Consider the following 20770-nt stretch of genomic DNA (forward strand, 5'->3'; position numbering starts at 1 on the left):
ATGGCTTGTCAAAGAAACAGAGAGGTTATCTCAGCACAGCAGCCAAGGCTCCCCAGCAGTGGGGAGCTGCAGGTCAGTACTGAAGGAAGGCATGCTATAGCAGGGACTTGTGTTGAGACTGAGAGGACATTTTCCCTCCAGTTTAAGGAAAAGGAGCAAAAACCAATATTTTCACAGCAGTTAACCCATCACTGGAAGGTTGGTTTTACTGAAGACCTGTTCAGAGCTGCTTCATTGCTGCCTAAAAGCTTTTTAATTTCTTTAAGTGCAGCCATTTAAAGCACCTTCCCTTGAACTCACATTTCTGGGCTTTATTGGTCTGGTTTTTTTCACTCCATCAACAAGAACCCATTCATCTTCAACTCCTCCATGACAGCCACCACATTTACCTGCATGTTAGTTCAGAAAGATTCCCAAGGCAGACTGAATAGGGTTCAGTTGCCTAAACAAGGGTTTCTAGCATCATTTTAGGTGCCAGACTCCCAGCTGCTGGAACAGAAGGTTGTGCATCTACATGTCCTGGCTCATCTGTGCCAGCACATAAGGACATGTCTCATCACTGGGGACAGCTGAAGGAGCACAAGACTGATAACCAGGCATCCAGCCTGCTCCTTCCATGTCTTCCACAGCCCAAGAAGGCAGCACTCATAATCTATTGCTCCTTCCTGAAGCATTTTTTCCATGTTTAAAATATCCCATGTGCACTGATCTGAAGTTTGGGAAGATCTTCTGGCAGCCCCAAGTCTTGTCACCCAGGTAATTTTTCATAAGATATGGTCCAAATGAATATTGATATTGAAGATGGAGATCATACTCAGCAACTTAGGTATTTTTGGGGGGGAGAAGACATTTGAAATACATAAACATTTGAATCCTAAAGAATAAAAGTGTGAAAATATAATGGAAAGGGGAAGGATGAGGCAGCAAGCTTTGGTGAATATTTCCCTGCAATTGCTATTAAAGTCTCTGATGCGGAGGCAGGCATCTCCAGCAAACAAGCTGTCAAGCAAGCTTCAGTCAATCAGCTCCATAAAGGGAAGAGGATTGCTGGATAGAGCTAGCTGCAAATGCTATCTCTGAGCATACATATCCCTCACTGTGCTAACACTCAGTCAGACTGGAATTTTCCAATGCAATCAATCACAAGCTTGATTTTAGGTGCCTTTCTGAGATGCTTCGAAACTAAATTTCCCCCCAGACTCTTAAAATCAAGCTTCAGGAAAACAAAATAGGATCTTTTTGAGGTCTCAAGCCAGATATCAAAAGGACAGGCAAGTGGAATCACCAAACCTTTTTTTAAAGCCTCAGTTGAAATCCTCCTTTAAACTGACATAGGCACTTAGTGCTTCCAGCAAGGGGAAAATGCAAACAAAACCATGGAATATTGTCTAGGAAGCATATTGCAGGAGACTGGTAAGTCAGATGTGCTTTAGTGTAATTTCTGCCTTGGTGGCTGATGAGTCTGATAGATTCATCAGCATAAACCTCCCTACTATGACATCTCACCTGTAAACAGTTTTGAAGCAATTGGGCAGCACAATTAAAAGGAAGCTGTCCCTCACCACACATTATTGGCTTTCAAGCATTAACAATGAAATTTATATTTAGTCAAGTATTCATACAAAAGAAGTAGAGTCCTTACAGCCTTAACAAACAAAATAAGAAAAATAGAAGAACGTTTATCTTAAATTGTTAGGACTAGTGCAAAGCATTAAGTTTATGCTACTACCATTTCTGAACTCTTCATTTCCCTTTTACCCAGCCCTTTATTTACCTTGAATCCCCAAAGGACTAATATTGCCTCTCAATGCTGGCACATGATGGTACCGGTGTGGCCTTGAACTCCTGTACATCCAGTGGTACCTGCCAATTTCCATTTCTGGTCTGGTGATCACTGCCAATTTTAGGTGGTAAAAAGTCAGTGTCACCAGCAAGCTTTAGTTCAGTACTTTCAGTCATTTAACTTTAAAAACAAGAGCCCAGAAAAATATGCTATAGTTTCAGAACTGAAAGAACATAACCTTATAGACCAAGAGAGGGATTAGGAGGGACAATCAACAGGGAAATGCTCACAGACGTGTTAAGAAAGGTTGAATAGCTAAAACTCCGCCTAGGCTTTGAGTTAAAAACACATAAGGAAGGACTCTGTTCCTTACCCCCACCCACTCTCAGATCTCCCTCTCTTTGTCCATGGCAAAAAGCTCTGCTCCACAAGTAAAGGAAGGAGGAGTCACAGAAAACCACTTTACCTGTTTTTTCTAAAAATACTATAATTCTGTCAAAGAAAAAGCTTATTGCTTTCTGTAAAGGTAGGGAAAACACAAAGGTTTGCTCCACTACTTTCTTAAAAAAATAAAACTCTGTGAGCTTTATTTCACTTAGGTTCTGCTTACATCCAAAAATCTGGACCGAGCATTTTAAAACAGACTTGTTCCAGGTCTATGATGAAGAAAAGCAGTCATGCTTCTCCTTATCTTTTCAGAGGACACATGAAGCTCAGCAACAAGATCCCACATATAGTAGCACACCTCACCTCACCTCACACACTCATTGCACACTCATTGGCACAGGGTTTCTGAGCCCCCCGACAGAGGCCACTGGTAAAACATCAAACCACTTTTGAACCTACACTGGCACCGGTATGGTCTTGTCAAAGCTGTCAGGGTGACACTGACAGATGTTTATTTAAAATGTCCCAGAGCCCCCCTCCACAGTGGCTAATTGAGAAAGCAACCATCATTTTTGTCCAAATTAAATCCAATTCGGTAGCGTTTGGGCACGTGGAGGAAGTGAAGGTTGTGGTGATGAAAACCCCATCTACTCTAGACTAGATTAGAGATGAATTTCAAGGGGAGGGGGAGTAGAAAACCCATGAATTTCTAGCCTGTGAGGGGCTTGGAAAGTCTTGTACTTGGTCCCTCTCTCATGTGGTTTTGATGCTCGTGCAAAGAGGAGTTTGGCACAGCTACATTTGCATACGTCAAGAAGAGAAAAAATCTTGGCCTTGAATCCAAATGTTGGATCTAGAGATTTGAAACAAGAATTTGTCTCCTTTATCAGGATATGAACACCCAATACTAACACAGTCTTTCGGGTTTTGGATGTAAACTTAGTATCAAAGGCTCTGTAAAGGATACTCCGTGGCTTGGTAATTCTCCCCTCTCTGCATCTGACACACAAACCAGCAAGCAGGTATCAGCTAGTAAATCTTCCATAAAAGACATTATCCTGTCTTTTATGGCTTACCCTTTCTTTTAGGAAGGAAAAATTCCACATCTTATGAGCATAACAAAACTCAAAATATGTTGGAAGTATTGCTCCAAAATGACAGCGCACACTCAGGATGATATAATCTCCTTCTGCTTACAGAGGAACAATCCTGCTTGTGAGATCACAAGGAATGTCATAATAATTGAATAGGATACAAAATGAAAAACAACAGAATTCTTTGCTCGTACTGCATACCTCCTCTCCTCTGCCTCCCAAATGTCTGCTCCCTGCTTTTTTGAAGCTATTTACTGGAAATTGGTAACAAATTCAGATTAAAAATAAAATAAAATTAAAAAAACAGCTGCAAAGACTTACAGGAAGAAAAGATTTCTTCATTTGCACTGCAGCAGTATCTCAACCAAGCCCTTGGCAGCAAGAGTATTTTATCCTACCACGCTTGAACCCACAGTTAGAAATTTCTCCCGCAGTAGCTACAAAAAGCACTTGCTCAGAGCAGCAGAGCAGGCAGCTGCCTTTCTCCCTTAGCCTGGGGGGAGCACTGGTGAAGTCACCTGTCTGCTGCGGTATAAACATCAAACCCTGAAACATAGAGACGGTATGCAAAATTTGTAGCATCATTTCTGTAAATGCAAATATTCTGTGGAGTTGGGTTTTTTAATTAGCAATTTCTGGTTTTTCAGTAACAGGGCTCCTTTCATTAGGAGGCAGTTCAAATTCCACAGGGAATCTCATTTTTTCCACTGCTCTGCAAAGAGCCACTTAGCAATGGCTGTTTGGTAGCCTTACTGCATGCCTGGCACGACCTCTGAAGCTGAAGAATATCTCTTGGTGACTTTGCTGGGACCCACTCAGTCCCACTCATGTAAAACCACCAGCAGGTCAAAAGCCCCATAGGCTTCAGTCGCATAACAACTACTGCACACAGTCAGCATCAGCTGGAATTTAACTCCGCACCCTGAATAGTTAGAAAGGGAAGCAGGTTTAAATGGCTTCTTTTGCTTTATGAGGAACTAACTGCACTAATTGCATTCCCTGGTTAGGCTACAGCACCCTCCATGCACAGCCAAGCTCCTGTGGCCATAGGCCTCCTGTCAGATCCAGGCTGTATCAATCCTGCACAGACACAGCAGCCACAGAACTGACAACATTTCCATGTCACACCACAAAGGCACACGGATGGCAGCTGTGGTGCTCAATATTCATTGGGATGAATCATCTTGCATGCCTGTAATAAAATTCCCAGTGCCCAACATCCTCATGCTTGCTGCCTTTATCATATGGTTTTAGAGGAAACAAACAGTTTTGACATTTGTCTGTCTCAGCTGAAGAAGCAGTGCATAGGAGCAAGGAGATGGCTGTCGTTTGGTTGTTTATGGTCTGGTGATGGATACTGCATTAGGAGCAAGGCTGGCCAGAAAATGGGAAAGCACCAGAGTGACTGAAGGGCACTCCTCTACCCCTCTTTACTCCCCTCTTTAGTCCCTTTGCTCTTGCTGCAGAATCCATTGTGCACGTACAGTGCCATCTGGGTTTCCCCCACCCCCGTTACCATATCCCATGGCACATATGTCTAGGTTTTCTGCTTTCATGAGGTCATTCAGACCAGTATGAGTACATTCTCCGAGTGTTTTTTCAACCCCCTCCTATTTAGAAACCAAATCCTATTCATTAAAACCTAAATCACTAAGCCTACCAAATTATTATCCCCAGAATATCGCGTGTCCCAGATTCTCCCTGGGCTGGACCTCTCTTCCTACAGTTGTATTCTTCAGAGACTTATCCTTAGAGCAGTTATTTCAGTGGATCTGAAACACCAATAAACTGCTTAAAAGGGGGAAAAATATACATCATACTAAGAATCTTTGAATGGCTTGACAGCTCTGATATCACTGTGTAAACCTAACATTAAGGGGATATGTTTGAAATTTTGGTTAGTGATCATAACATATATATAAAAGACTTTTTTTTTCAATTTGCTGTAATGAAAAATACCTTTATCTGTGATGCATCAAAATGTCATAAGATCACTGTGTAAAACAACCTCACTAAAAGTGAAATAAACTGCACAACTTCATTCCTTTCTCATGTTCCACTTTACAGCTTCATTTAAACACAACTGTACAGATGTGAGAAATAGTGTAAGAGAAGTATTTTCTTTCTATTTTTGACTAGCATATACTTGTCTATTTAGAGCTTAAAAGAGGAAACGTTGCTTCATATACCATGAAAATAATAAAGCTCACAGCCATTACTGAGCATGAGGTCTCCTTTCATCGAGAGCACATTAGGAGGGAAGAGCCAATTAAAAGGAACCTTTGGTACAGCTGCTCAAACTGGTCTTCGTTATTCCTCAGCACAGCATAGGCAATTTGAACATCATATGTATTTATATAAGGAAATACACCCTAGTATAATGACTTTCTTCCATCCCATGTGTAATTGGTGAATTCACCATGGTCATCCACAGTTGGGGGTTATTTTATTTTATTCTTTATCTTTATCTTTTTCTTTTTCTTTTTTTTTTCTTTTTTTTTTTGAATTTTGCAACTTTGTAATATTTCTCATAGTTAAATGAAGAGGGAAACTTCTTGTCTCTGTTAATGTGTATCAGGATCTATATCCTTCACTGCTGATGCAAAACGGCATTTCGTTTTTCTTATTTATTCTACCTCAGTAAATCTGCCTGCCCAGTCCTCACGTTTTGATTTAATTTAATGCCTGCAAGATAAATCCTGTCATTTGTAATAATTTGTAAACCTTCATCTTTAAAATGAATCCAATCTGTCCTGCAGCCTGCAAAGTATCTGTTAAACATTTTGCTTCAGCTTTCATGGTGTTCTCCTCTGATAAGGGCTGCTGATACACAGCATAAAGCTGACTTATTTCTTATCTCCATCAACATGGGGGTTGTTCCATTTCCAATTAAAAAAACTGGGGCAGCAGCCACTCATCTGGGTGCAGAGAAACAAATGTCAGATAAACAGTGAATCCATCAGCTGGGTAGTATTCAGCAGCCTGAATCAGGCAAGGGATTCATGAAAATAATTATTAAAATATAGAACTAGAACTCATATACAATTTAGCAAACTTTAAAAATCTAAATAAGACCAATCATTTTAATTTATCAATCAGCAATTATTCATAAATTACATTAGCTGGTGTAAATTGGTTCAACTACACTGCAATCCAAAACAGCAAGCCATTCATATTTGCTACAGAGATGGGAAACACAAACCAGTACCTATGTGACACCAGATATGCTCAGATATGACTGTATTAAGCTCTCAAACTCAAAACAGACCTTGCTGCACACCCCAAGAGCTCTGGCAGCATTGCTCTCCACTGTTCCCCCAAGCACGGGGAGCCCTGTATACAGACAGCATGTAATCTCAGCCCAACTTCCTCCAAGTATTTATTCCACAAAATTGCAGTACATCACTGAGAAGGTCCTTGCATTAAAACCAAAACCTGGAAACCTGCAGTTTAAAATTCCGATAAAGAGAAAAAAAACCCTCTTAGCTTAAAAGTAAAATTTGCTATTAGTTCAATGCAGATATTTTCCCCAGAACTTGGCAGGGTAAAGCATAATGAGTGTGAACTTGAATACCCAAAGCAGAATGCTCAGCATCTTCCCTTGCTCAGTCTTAGCAATAGCAGTATCTCCCAAACACCTTCAGGTGTTGATTTACCTCCTTAGGCTTAGCAATTTGTTTCTGGAAGGACGAGTTAAAAGACTCTGTGACAGCACTTCAGTCTGTGGCAGCTGCCTTGCAATCACTGGATCTAGGGCATTTCAAAAAGGATGGCCATTATACTAAATCCCGGTGGGATCCTGGAGTAAGATGCAAATGTTGCAAGCCTGGCAAGCGTGTAAGGCATAACAAGTAAGAGATCCAGTCCAGAGAGTAAATGGACATATTTTTGAAGTGGTCAGCTTCTGTTTGATACCCAAAATGAAGCAGCAACATTTTCCTGCAAGTTTCTTTACATAGAGAAAAAGCTCATTTTGCTTCATGGGAGCTGCTGGTGAAAGAGCCCTTTAGAAAAATCTTGTCATTTCAGAGGTACCTGATGCCCACTGAACCTATCAAAAACCCAAACAGGCTCAATAGACTTAGCACTTTGGAAAATCTGCCTCTCAAAACCAAATATACCTCCTACCTGACCACTTCATGGCAGCAACTTTGCAGGGATTTTGGGCTATTTATTTTTCTATAGAAACTAGGAGTACGAGTGTTTCAGATTTCTGCATTTTAATTTGCTGTGAAACATATTGGGAATTTAAATGAATAGAAATACAGAGCATAATGTGAGAGACCATGTGTTGCTTTAAGAAATCAGAGAATTGGCAAGAACAAAGCCTAGGAGTGCTACATACACATACCTATATAACGAACCCAAAGTATAAAATTATCACAGAAAAAACTAGGAAATGGTAGTAACGTTAGGAGAGGAGGCTCCCCTGCTTGCATCCGATGAAAAAAACAGATCAACCACCTTGACTTCGTAGCATATTTACTGTTCTACTTGTTGTGCTTTCACCCTTACCAAAACAAAAGGGAAACCATAAACTCATCATAAACACACTCAGCAACACATTTTGTTTTGCACAGCTGCTAATGCATACAGATAATTTTCTTTGGTGTTTATTATAACATGAGTTCCATTAGTTTAAAGGAAGATCATCAATGAGAACAAAAAATTGCTGTCATTTTTAAAGAATGATCTATCAGTTCAAGGTGGTTTTACAGTCAAGCTATTCAGGCCATTTTGTACATTAATTACTCAAAATCTGCAGTGAGGTGGGTTATTGTCCCCATACATTAATGGCTTTCAGAGTTTAATCTCTCATCAGTGGACCTCCTTTTGTGAAATCCCTAAGGGATTATGTAGTACTATATCTAATCACTTGACAAATTTCATTTACTTGAAACTGAAGCTCGTTTTGAATTATAGGAAGCATGTAGCAGGAACCAAATTCAAAGTAGGAAAACAAAATCTGGCACTGGACAGCACCACGATTTATCATGTTCATATCTGAACTGTTTAACAGTCAATGAAAGAATTCTGGTTGGAGAAATGTATTAGTTGTGTATCAGCTGCCTAAGCCTATGAGATACCCAGAGGAGACACTCAGATTGCTTATAAATTATACACGACAGGTTAAAAAGTATACTACGATTCATGTAAAAAGGCAGTGGAAATTTAAATAATTTTATTACTGCTGTATCACTTAGCAAAAAAAAGTACTGCTATGATCTGTACAGTAGTCTGCTACATTGAAGAGGAACACATATTTGACATAAATTACATGACACAGAAACAAAACAGCCTTTGCTAGTTGAATTTACCCTCTGAAGTTCAGCACACCAGACCAAACAGAATCACCTGTAAGGCTGGCATGGATGAAGCACCTCTCTTTCTGGGCTGCCATCTCCCTACCACAGAACCACTACTATAGAATTGTTCTCTCTATTAAGCAGCAATTCTCAGTGATTAACACATCCTGAAATCTAATGTTGAAAAACTCATTGCATTGTTCCCCATTATCATAGTACAGACAGATCTCTACAAAAGTGAAATTTGCCAGATGACACCATAGAAAAGGAATTTAAAAATAAGAGTACCATTTGGCATCAAGCTCACTACATGAAGGTTGTGTGACATTATAATTTATTATATGTTGTTATAACCTAGGTCTCCCACATTGCATTGCAAAGCCTTGCTACATGGCTAGTCTCGATGAAAACACCAGATTATGGCTCTGAAAACAACATGCAAACACACAGGCACACGCTACTTCTGTAAACCAAATTTACCAAAATCCCTCAAAGATGCAGCAATAACAAGACTTCTTTTGCAAGCATCATTTCAGGTAGGGTTAGGACAGATTCAGAGCAAATACAGACGCAGACAGAAAGATTGCTGCTCTATTAATTTGTTGTCAAGCCATGCAGGAAAGGACGGCTGAAAGCCCGAAGATGCAGTAATGATTGTTTAAGAGCTATTTGAAAAAGTGACAAAACTAGCCTAAACCTCTTTAAGCCCCCTGAATGAAAAGATTTAAACAGGCTATTGTTAGACCCCTGGGTACCTTTTTTCTCTTGGCTTTGTTCTGCATTTTCCTCCGCTGCAGTTTCCATGGCTGGCTTCATACCATCCACCAAAAATGCCGCCCCCCCCTCCCCCCCCAGCAAGCACTTTTTCTCTTCGCCTCCTTTCTCACTCCCTTCCGTCTCCTATTTACAGCGGCGGTGATTGAGCGGCTCTGTTCTCCCCTACAGTAGATTACAGTCCTTTCCAAAATGCCAGAAAAGTCTTGTCAGCTTCAATTTCGCTCCGCTGACTGGTCCACGAGGAGCTGTGCCAGCGAGCGCTCAGCTATACGTCACCACGGTCCCCAGCTATAAAATAGCCATCCTGCGCCCAACTGTGCTTCGCCTCGCCACACCGTGGGGACCAGCATCACCCGCTTGCGCCCCCTTCCTCCTGCCCTCTGCTCTCCCCCTCTTTCCCCGTCTCCCAAGGCTCCCAACAAACGCTAATCAATTCTCTGGGCGGTGAATGAATTGGTGACATCGGGAGGGGAGATGCAAGAGAGAAAGAAAGGAGCCCCCTGGCCGTTGTGGGGTGAGCCCCCCGGCCGCCGTCTCTAAGAGAAGTGCACGCCGGCACACAATCACAAGGCTCCTTTTCCCATGGGACCTTGTTATTATGCTTCGCATTTTGATTTATTCCACATGCCCTCTGCTCTTTCAAGGGGCGGGGGGTGATGGGTCTGTTCTCTCTGTTTGCTTTCTTTGCCGACTAAGTTCCGCTCACCCACGGCAAAAGACTGTGTGAGAGAAGCATAAAAGCAAAAGTGGGCATATATGTATGTACATGGAAAATCTAAATTCTTTCTCTGACTAGCAAGCGCAATGGGAAAAAAGAAGCAAAAGAAAATCCAACCAAGCAGAAAGGAAGCGAGTTCAAGTAACCCAAAATGCACGTGCAATACTTAAAAGGATAAAATGTTTAAGAAAACACAGCTTGGGTTTTAAAAGGAGGTCTGCCACTAGAGACCTAAAGCCATGCTTGGAAGTGAGCACAGAGCTGCTGTTCAGCACGTTTGATTGCTCCCCTTAATTCAGACAGACTGTAGCATGATCTAACAATCTGTACTAGCCTGGCTCTAGGAGCAACAAACCCAAGACATGTCAACATTGCATTGCATGAGGTGACTAGGTGTCTCCAGCCTGCTCTGAGGGGCCCGTGCTGGGGTGCCACAGAGCAGGACAAAACCACATAGGGGTATTATTCCCCTCCCAAACCCCAAGACAACTGACACATTTAAGGCTGTACTGTGCTGAGGCTAATTAACCTTGCCTATCGCTTTACTTGTTTCAATGCCCCACAGTGCAACACACTGCACAGGGCAGATGTGCCCAAAGGCACTCCTTTTTGTGCATAGGATGATGGAGCAACCATGGAGCAATAGTCCTTGTGGTCCAGTCACTGCAGCCAATTCTGCAGCTTGCAAAGACACCTAGCGGACTCAGCAAACCCTGAGGATGTTAAAACCTACACACTGAATGTCCCCTATAACAGATTCAACGAGAAAAGTGGGAAGAGGGAAGCAGTCCAAAGATTTGTAGTTGCAATTCAGCCTCTTCTAGTTGAAGCTATTATACCCACAATTTTGCTGTGCATTTTTATTTCTACAGATGTCTAGCGAAAAGCACAAAAAACCTCACACCAAACATTTAGAGAAAGTTCCCTTCTCTTTCAAGAAATTAGTGCATAAAATCTCTTCTCTCACCACAGTCACCATAGCTGTTACTTTGCTTTGAACATTACTGCTCAGAGTTCAGGCTCCAGCCCAGCTGCCAAGAGGTCTTGGACTTATCCTAAGGTTGTGTATCACAGTATTAAACTTGATGTCAAGTATTTGCCTAAAATGCTTCCCTGAAGTCCAGGAAAAGTCTGCAGTTGAAGTTCCCACCTCAGAAGACCTTTATATAAACAGGATGAGGCTAATCTGTAGAGGAGATGAAATATCCTCAGGAACCAATGTGAGGCAATAGGTTCCTGAAGGTAATCAAATCAGCAGCCCCAGAAGAGACCTCAACCCAGGTACATGGCATATTTCTCCAGTCTTCTCCAATGCCCACACACATATTGAAATCCTTCCCCAGCAAGATCATGCACTGCAAACACATTCCCTGAAGGAATCAGCCAAAAGGTGAAAAAGCAGGTGACATGTTAGCTACATTCTTTTAGCCATTACTAAAAATTGTTCAAATCCCACAGTCAAGAAAGGAAAACATCTTCTTTACATTTGGGATGCTGAATATACAAAGAAAATATTCTACAAAGAGTGCTTTTTTCCCCATTTTACACCAGTAGGATTGAAAATCCATGCCAAACACACCCTACTTCCTGAAAGTCACACAAATTTTAGTCATTGGTCAAAGCAGTTGATTGCTTCTGACATTAAAATGGAACTTCTTGGAACTTTTCATTGTGCAGTTGGTACTTCTGCTCACTGCTGTCACAATCTAGATCTCTGATTCTTAATGATCGTTGCTTACTTAGACTGGAAGGTCTAAAACTTTAAAAGGTTGAAACATCTCTTCTGACTACCAAAAGTTACAAAAGCCTGTTCATAACTTAATTCAAGTAGTATAATATCAATGCACTTATCAGGATAAATACACAGAAAATATAAACATAATCTGGAATTTCCTTTTTTAAACAGAAAATACATTAGACAGAACCTTTGGTTACAGATTATCCCTGGATGGAACCCACAAACAAACCCCTCCACGCTATATCTGTGAGACCTACTCCTTCAAACAGCTGCACACTTTCCTGTTTGCAAGCAGAATTTGTTAGGCAGGCTCAGGACTTCAGAGCTGATGGTTAAGAATCCAAAACCTAGCAAGCTGGGAGACTCTTTACTGTCTCCCAGGATAACCTCTTCCCCAAACAAGCAATGAAGAAACCAGTGCACAATACCAGAATCAACTTCACAAGAGCTTGAACTGAAGACTTCAAAAACCATCAAACCCAACTATTCAAAAGCATTAATTCTACCTACTAAATCATCCTTTAAAAGCTTCAAGTGAGGCATGAGCGTAAAGTTCTCCCCCTCCCTTCTTTCTATTTTCCAGATTGCTGCAATGTATGATAGGTTTTAACCACTTAGTATCCTAAGTAATTCCTTAATTTTCAAGCTTCTGCCCCATCATTGATAAACAGAGCAAATAAAACAAACTATATGCTATTTCCTCCAGTGCTAATATGAGTGCTGATCTTGTGCTTCGAGCATTAATCTCAGCCAGTAAGTTGTCTCATCCAATGTTCCCTTCCTTAATCAGATGCATCCTTTTCATAATATCTGATGAGACTGGGAGACATCAAGTTCATGCCTATGACAATACAGCCAAAGACTAATCCACAAAGGCAGGTATTAAAAAAAAAATTTTAAAGACTGACATTCAGCAAAAACCTGCTGTACAAACCAGGCTGATTTAGATAACCAGCAACCAGGCATGGCAGCTAGTTACATTTAGTTATGTTTCAGGAGTTCGGCCCAGTATTTTATTTGCAGACCAAAATAAAAGGGAAAATGAAGAGGGGGGCTTAGCAGCAACAGTTTCTGCTGCTAAACTACAGCTCTGAGCCTACTACCAAACCCAAGGATGAATAGCAGCGAAGGAAAGTATGTGAAGGCACTGCAGACCAAGTCACATTCCGTGCAAAAGAGTTTAAAAAAAAGAGGCTGAAATCTATTTTATCTAGGTTTAAAAAAAAAATAAATTCCCATTATTTAATCATTGTGCTCAGTCAGTTAAAATAGCACAATTGTAGAAGTTAAAAAAGATATTAAAAACCCAGTTCTGTTCATGTGCCAGTTCCTTTTGAACATCTATCTTTAATGTCATTGAATCTAGTTTACATTCCTGAAGGCTGAGAAGCTCTACCATAAGCTACAGCAAATTCTTCACAAGCTTTCAGGAGATGAATACACACTTGCAATTTCTACAAAGGCTTCACAGAGCTGTAATAAAGAGTGTTCTCATATAGTTGAAGAGCAATTTGAGATTTGTCTATGAGATTCAAGACCCAGAAGTTAAATACATAGACCGTCCCTCAAACAAGACCGAAACATAGTCCAAACAGCTAATTTTACAGACAACTTGCAGAATACTTTTTTTTTTTTTTTTAGAAAATATGGAAAAAATATTCAGGAGAAAGAACAAATACACATGAAGCCACTTGGTGCAATGTAATCAGTTGTGTTCAAACCAGCTTTAGACCAGTTACCAAAGACTTGCATAGAAAACCCAATCCAAATGCCTATGCAAATGCAGGTAAATTTTCCACGTGGATAAAATCAAAGCATGACAACAAGCTTTTAGTTGCAGAGAAGTCATATTCCTGGCAAGTACTTTTAAGAAAAAAACATTGAAGTCTGTTCTTTCAGACATACTAAATTACTAGAAAAACAAAATCCAAATTAATTAACAAATAACAGTGTAAAACCCCTGCACTTTTACACGATATAAAATACAGACTACTAAAAAGCACTGCACTTAGGGGTTTAAATCTCAGATTTCCATAAGAAAGAGCAAAAGTAAAGGCTTGAGCATGGATAGTGGTTATCTCTGCAACCAAAGAAAATCACTGAGTTAACCAAAGCACCTACACCCAGAAGGGTAAGCAAACGTTAACCAGTTCTATGGCCCCCTTAATAAAGCCACATGAAGATGGCAATAACTGCTGCCAAGCTAAATGCCTGGCAGCAAGCAGGCAGGCAAAGTAGATGTTGTTCAGTAGTTGGGCTGCATACATTTCTCTGTCCAGCCTGTTTGTTTCCATCTGGACCATTGCTTTAGTCCACTGCACTCACAGCCACCAATGAGAATCAAAGGCAATAAACAGTCCAGATCCAAAACATACACGGATGGCTAACCTTTAGTTGGAACATAAAGGAAGGGGAAAAAAATCCCTTAGAAAGTGAATAGATGGCTCTGTACAGCTTTTCCAGCAGTTAGGTCTCATCAAGTCCTAGTCTCAAAGATGACTCAGATGGCAGAGATGTGAAGGCTACCAAAGAAAAAAAACCTAAAGAGGTGTAATCAAAGTCAAAACCAAAGCAAAAGTTGTTGTGTTCTTAAGCAATTTAAGCTCCATTTCTGCTCATGAAAGGTGGTCAACAGCACAGGAAAAAACCCCTAGATTTTATTTATCTAATCTAAGTAATGGCCTTTGTAACATTTTCCTGGGTGTAAGAAACTTGTATTTAAAAAAAAAAAAAACCTTGGGAAAACAATTCGTAACTCTGACAGACAAAATATAGAAATCTCAACCATGCCAAAGACATCTGAGGAAAGGCAATAAAAATGAAAACAAAACAGGCTACACTTGAACCTAAGCTGGAAGCAGCATCACCTCTTGCACCCCCTTCTGGTGAGGCTGCCTGGAGTAGCACCATGCTTTTGGCAAGCCAGAAAGAAATATAGTGACAAACTGGAGCCCAAACTAGAACTCTACAGTTGAAATAGCATGAAAATACAGAAAATCAAAGCAAAGGCTTCCTAGCATCTCCCCCAGAAGGAGCTTTCATTAAGCAGGTAGTGTTCAGACTTCCAGCTCCAATGGCTGTCTTCAGCTTCTACTCCAGCTCAACAATTTTCTGGCAGTATGTACAGTTTTCTATAAGTATACTACATGGCAAGTTTCAAATGCTTTAACTTTACAATTAGGCAACAAAACAAGGTTTGAGTTACCCTATCTTGCATATTTTTTTCTCTTCATCAGTAGCAATATCTCACTTACATGACTAATTTATGAAACCTTTCAACAGTACTTCAAATGCTCCTCCATACTTTTAAGGACTAGGTTCTTGATATTGACACACATAACCACCTTTCTTTGCTCCCTCTGTCCCTCACAACTGAGGGGAGATTCTCTGCCTTGCAGTGCATCAGGATAATAATATGCTCAAGTCTTTTGCCTTTGTTCCCTTAATTCTGCACCTTGAAGACAATCCAACATCTTTAGCTTTGCTTGAACCCTCTTCTCCAATACTACTGCCAAAGCCTAGTGCCATCTCAGAAGAATAACTACAGCTTCTGAATACTTGGACATACTGAAATAGCATCCTAGATATTTATGTCACACTTGCTGGCACTCAAGTAGAAGTGCCTCTTGTACTTGTAGAAGAGCTATTTCTGCCAGCAATTTGGAAGGCAGCAAAGGTATCATAATATACTCCTGCTAATACAGCTGCTTCATCTCCAAAAACATGAGAATTTGACACAGGACTGGTATTGGGAGGTTACATGTTGAATTTTTTTCTCTGAGTTCAGCCTTGACCCAAACTTATCCTTTTGCTCCACAAAATGAGATTTAACCAGGCAATCCTGTGTTAACTTTACATCCAGTTCTGATTTTCAAAATTACCCTCCCACTCTTCACATAGACTTCAGGATCCCACCTACAATCTCTCATCTATTCAGTGCTCGTTTTGTTCTTCAGTCTTGGCCTCAGTCCAGTCTTTTCACAAAGCATGGAAAAAAGCAGGGAAATATAAAGAAGTACAAAACGCTATAGCTTCCCAAAAAGAAACCAAGGAGCACTGATTATAAAAAGGTACCTCTCACTGGGTACCCCACACTGGGGGTACACATGGGGAGAGTCAGGGATGGAGAATCCTCATGAATGTCATGAAGGATTTTATGCATAAATCATGTAGATCTGTGTGTGTACACATATGCAAAAAACACGTGTGTGTTTTCATATGTATATGAAGATGTAAACGATTACATACATATTTTTATTGAGCAGAAAAGCATACAAGCATCATTGGTACCACTGTGAGGAATGCAAACTAATTTACAGAGTCACGCAATAGCATTCAGTTTAATAGTGAATGCACAACCATCCCAGGGCTACAGAGTCCTCCAGCTCAAGATTTCAGGGCCAGGAACCAAGTCAGCCAACATCAGACTGGAGTCTGCAGCAGAGCTAAACTGTGTGGCAGGAGCACTGTTTCTTAGGCACCGTTAGCCACTCACCTCAGCATCCCCGGGTGAAAGGCTCGCCCCACCAGTCCAAGGCTCAGCCCCCACTCGTGGATTATTGAGTGTGTCGACATTTTGAAAAGCCCACCTAATTTGACAGTCAAAATGTTGATGTAAAAGAAAACATCAAAATAATGATTGGTATGAGGTACTGAAATTCATTGTTTGAAGTTTCAGCACCTTGTAAGTCACCACAATTACAGTTGTTTCCCTGACACAGAAAATTCCCATTCCAGTGTAATTAAACTATACTTTGGGAAAGATCCTGGACCGGTCCTGTCATGCAGAGCTGGACTGCCAGTTGAATTGCAAGTATAGTTTCTGTTCACACACAAGACACTAGTCATGAAATCCTCAGTTAAGACACTAATGAAAGGGTCCCCAATTAATCATTGTATTCTTTGCAAGAGTAGATATCCTCATTAGGAAACCAGCAGGACATTAACAAGTCCCACTTTGAGGGTGTCCAATTAACTCATCGACTAAATATGTGCCAGGCAACTTTGCCCGGCCTAGCTTTTCCAATCCTCTCTAGCTGCAGCAATTGGGATCCCAGTCATGTATAAAGTAGCTGTTCTTTCTGCGCTCTGCAAAGCCTTTGAGAACACCGCCGATGAACAACAAACAACGGCAGCTGAAATGTTTAACGGGTCTTTCACTTGCACCCATAAAAAGTTAAGTGTGCACTCAGGGAGTTCAGCGAAATTAAGAGAAAAACCCACCCTCTACCTTTATAAACAGGGAATGACTTAACCTGCTAACAACGAGTGTGGTTGGAGCTCCGTCTGGATCATGTCACGCCTCGATTTTTGCCGAACCTCAGCAATGGGTGATCCTGCATACAAAGTGAGCTCCGAGACAAAAGTGCTATAGGGTGAGTTAAGGACAAAGTAGCAGCTTTCAGCGTGGATTCCCAGATAGGCTGTCAAGTAAAATCCCTTGCCAGGGCAGGATTATTCCCTAGAGTATACATTTCCAACACTTTGTCTCGCCTAATTTTCTAAGTGTCTCAAGCTTGGAGCCTTTCAGTCGTTTCACGGGAAGAGCCATTCTGTGGCCCGGCAGGTTTTGAGGCTTGGCACAAAGGAGGGCTTGCACAATGACAGGCCCCTGCTGCAGTCAATGCAGACAGAGCAGCTTCTCCAGAAGAAGCAGGATCCCAGCCTCTGAAATGGCCTCCAGTCCTGCTGCCTGAAAACCACCCAGACTCTCTTTTGAGTGATCCCACCCCAACATTGCCTAGTTACATCCCCATTTCTCCGTTTCTTTCCAAACATGACATTCACTTGTTTTAAACAGCTGAAAGGCATCATTTCTGCACTTTGTCATGAATCAGAGTGAAATTCATTTAGCATCTACTTCATCTATTCCTTGTATCATTCCCATCCCATTTTATTTCTGCACTCTGGGTTTCAGTACATTTGTAACAATTTCTCTTGCACTCAGAGCTTCCCAAGTGTAAACAGTAAGCATTGTAGTTACTTTACTCTGGAGACCCTCACATTTGTTATGCAAAATGGTACCAGGCTTTTTTGATCTCAGTAGTAGTACAGACACATCTATCACCACCACCGATTCCTGAAGTACAATCATCTGCTCTACCTTTCTGCACCATTTGGGGAGGAAAAGAAAGAAGCCAAGGAATCAAGGAAAGGGAGAAGGGATGGATATACTGGGAGATGAGAACGAGAAAAGCATAAGGCAAGAAAACACCCCGAGCTCTGGCTAAGGTTCTTTCCTTTGTCTGTAAGAGGAACTGTGTCTCTGTATCAAAAAAACTTTACTATGTCAAGTATGGGTTGACTGTCTTGGAAGTGACCAGATGCATGTTGCTCAACTTGGGACAGAGCACTTCTCATTGCAGATCAGACTTGCCCACAGGTTGCAGAAAAAGACCACAGCTTCTCATGTCAAGCCAAAATCAACCAGCCCAATTTGCCTGTTCACAAGTTCATTAGTACAGGGAAGAAACTGAAGACCACCCACAGCTTTAAAAGTATTTCTAAGCACTTAATTCCAGCTATGGTCCTCAGAAACTAATTGTGTGTTCAAGGGTTGCACATACTTCTAATGCAGAGAGAACATCACCAGATTGCAAATGCAATCAAAAGCCCATTTTCTTAGTGTAATTTGCCATTAGTACACTGCAGGTTTATAGAGACAAACAACCAACTATAACTAAATTTTCATTGCCATTTCAGGCAGTTTCCAAGTAAATATCATAGCAACATTATCAGAACTCGAGTTCACTTAATCCCAAATTCTCTACAATAAAACAACACTAGCATCTGTTTAAAAGAAAACAGAAAATGTAGTCCTGGATAAACTGAGCAACTCCCAAGCTCTGGACCAACAGTGTCAGGCTTCTGTGACAAACTCCACCATTTAAAGACCTTTTCATAACTTTAAGAGAGAAGGAAAAAATCAAATTCTAGGTTTTTATCTATATCATTCAGTAAAGACTAGTGTTTAGGGATTTTTTCAATACATACGAAACACTGATGAATCCATTTATTTCAACCTCAAATACAATCATACAAATGTGGTAACAGACTAAGTAGCATTTCACAGACTCCCTTCTGTTGCATAACCGAGAAGAAAAAAATCACCCCAGTTGCGGCAGCCCCCATTTCCCCGAGTTGAAGGCAACTCTTTACTGAGGGAGCTCAGTACTGCGCAGCCAGAGAGCACCACTGCCCTGCACACATCAGCAACTTGGAAAGGAATCGATGGAGGCCTTGTCACGAAAAATCTGTTATTTCAGCTTAAACTGCACTTAAAGTGAACAGAAAGTAGCTGTCCGTGTTAGCCAGAAAGAAATACTGGTTTACAGAGCTGCAGGATGGGTGATGGTGGCCAGCGCTGCAAACCTTGCCAGCAGCCCCACCACCCCTGTCCCGGCTGCCTGGGGAGCGCTCTCCAGGACCCCTGCCCTAATGGCACTGGCGGGGGTCCCAGCGGGGCCAGGGCCGCCCATGGGAACCCGCACGGCCTTGGGGCTTCACGGGTGACCGGGCTCGTCAGCCCTATTCAGCCCCGCTCCCCGTGCACAATAACCAGCAGCCGCGCTCCCAGAATACGGGCCTCCCCCTTCTCCCCGCTTTTATCATCCTTCATATCTCAACGATGACAGGCCTGAAAGGGCTTCTGATGGGAAATGTGCTTCGAATTAGCATATTTCCCCCTGCATACAATGGAGGCATTAAGCTGCTGCGGTTTGCAAGTCCAAACAAAAGCAGCCCAGGCTGTTTTTAGCAGCACTGTTTGAAGTTTTATTCCCTCTCTCCCGAGTTACAAGCATATTTAACAAATTTTCACTCTTTCTGAAAGAAGGAAGCGCGACTGATAAAAATCTTATTATTTGATCGGGTTCAGACTTTAAAAGAAAAAGCCAATCTTTCGGTATTGCAAAGAGCAACACGGTGCTGTGCAGTGCTTCCACTGAACTGCAGTTCAGGGTCCACCCCCCAGTGAGCTCGTCTGACTGCACTCAGCACCTGCGTGGACCCTGTCATTGAGAATTTCAGAACTCGAATACGTTCACAGCAACCCAAGAGAAAGGGTCCTGTATCCACAGCTCAATTTTACTACTGTGCCAGGGGCACACTGTTGAAAATATCAAAGTGAGAAATCAAACCACTGTGCTGTAAGGAGGAGCAAAGAAAGCCGTCCCCCCATTCTGGGATTATCTTTTGGTTTAACTTGAGGGTTATGAACAGGAGAGCTGAACCTCAGAAGTACAACCTTCATGAAATAGCTTCAAATTAGAAAGTGAATAACTGTTTATCAGGGAAAGGAGGGCAGGAGATGGAAATTATGTGAGTTCAACACAGACACAAAAGCAGGAAAAAGCACTCCTCCATCAAAACATCTTTAGGTAACAGCTGCTAGAAGAATAAATCTATCTCAGATCAGTGTGCTGGTCTGTAATTGCTCATTAACACAGTTGGACCATTAGAAAGCCAGTTTGTGGCTTTCCTGGTAAAGAGGCATGTCTGCCTTCCTCCTACATTAAACAGAATTTTCTCTGAGAGGAAGACTACACGTGCTTCTCAGAGGAAGGGTTTGGTGGTTTAGGTTTGGTTTTTCTTCTTCTTCTTCTTTGTCTTCCCTCTCCCAAGATTTCCAAAGTATTTATGTAATCTTCTATATGTGGCACAGCTAAGAACAAAAATCACGCTCCTTAACAACATGAGATTACAGCAGAAAAGCAGAATGCCAATGAGATCCTAGGCAGGCAGCTTGCAAGTAAGGTGGATATAAAAACTCTTCAGAAAAAAAAGCCTGGGTTGCAGCCTGCAGGAGTCTTGTAGGAGAAATGTCTGCTTTGTTCAGATTCTTCCGTTCTGCCTCAGGAAATTTTCCTGAGGATGACGATCCATCTCTACTCCTTGACTTCTTTAGGAGCAATGCTCAAGATACTCAACAGTCCCTGCTGTGCACGAGCACTTTGGTCTCAGCCATCC

The 20770-nt window shown here is 41.5% G+C and overlaps 1 protein-coding gene across 9 annotated transcripts in view; it reads right to left on the minus strand.

Moving 5' to 3' along the window:
- The window catches only part of GPM6B (glycoprotein M6B), a 108140-nt gene that overhangs the window by 23191 nt on the left and 64179 nt on the right, over nt 1-20770 (minus strand). For 2 of the 9 annotated variants that reach the window (XM_064646638.1, XM_064646637.1), the window contains exons 1-2: nt 9326-9618; nt 1775-1894 (exon numbers count right to left, since the gene is read on the minus strand). The exons of 2 other annotated variants lie outside the window; for them this stretch is intronic. In XM_064646638.1, the coding sequence (XP_064502708.1) occupies nt 1775-1894; nt 9326-9386 (181 nt within the window). In that variant the 5' untranslated portion in view covers nt 9387-9618. Of the gene's footprint in view, nt 1-1774; nt 1895-9325; nt 9619-20770 lie in introns of those variants that run through there. 5 more of the 9 variants (XM_064646636.1, XM_064646640.1, XM_064646633.1 and 2 more) reach the window with 4 other exon arrangements.

The sequence above is a fragment of the Pseudopipra pipra genome, chromosome 2, assembly GCF_036250125.1.
Source record: "Pseudopipra pipra isolate bDixPip1 chromosome 2, bDixPip1.hap1, whole genome shotgun sequence".
In the NCBI taxonomy this organism is placed as follows: Eukaryota; Metazoa; Chordata; class Aves; order Passeriformes; family Pipridae; genus Pseudopipra; species Pseudopipra pipra.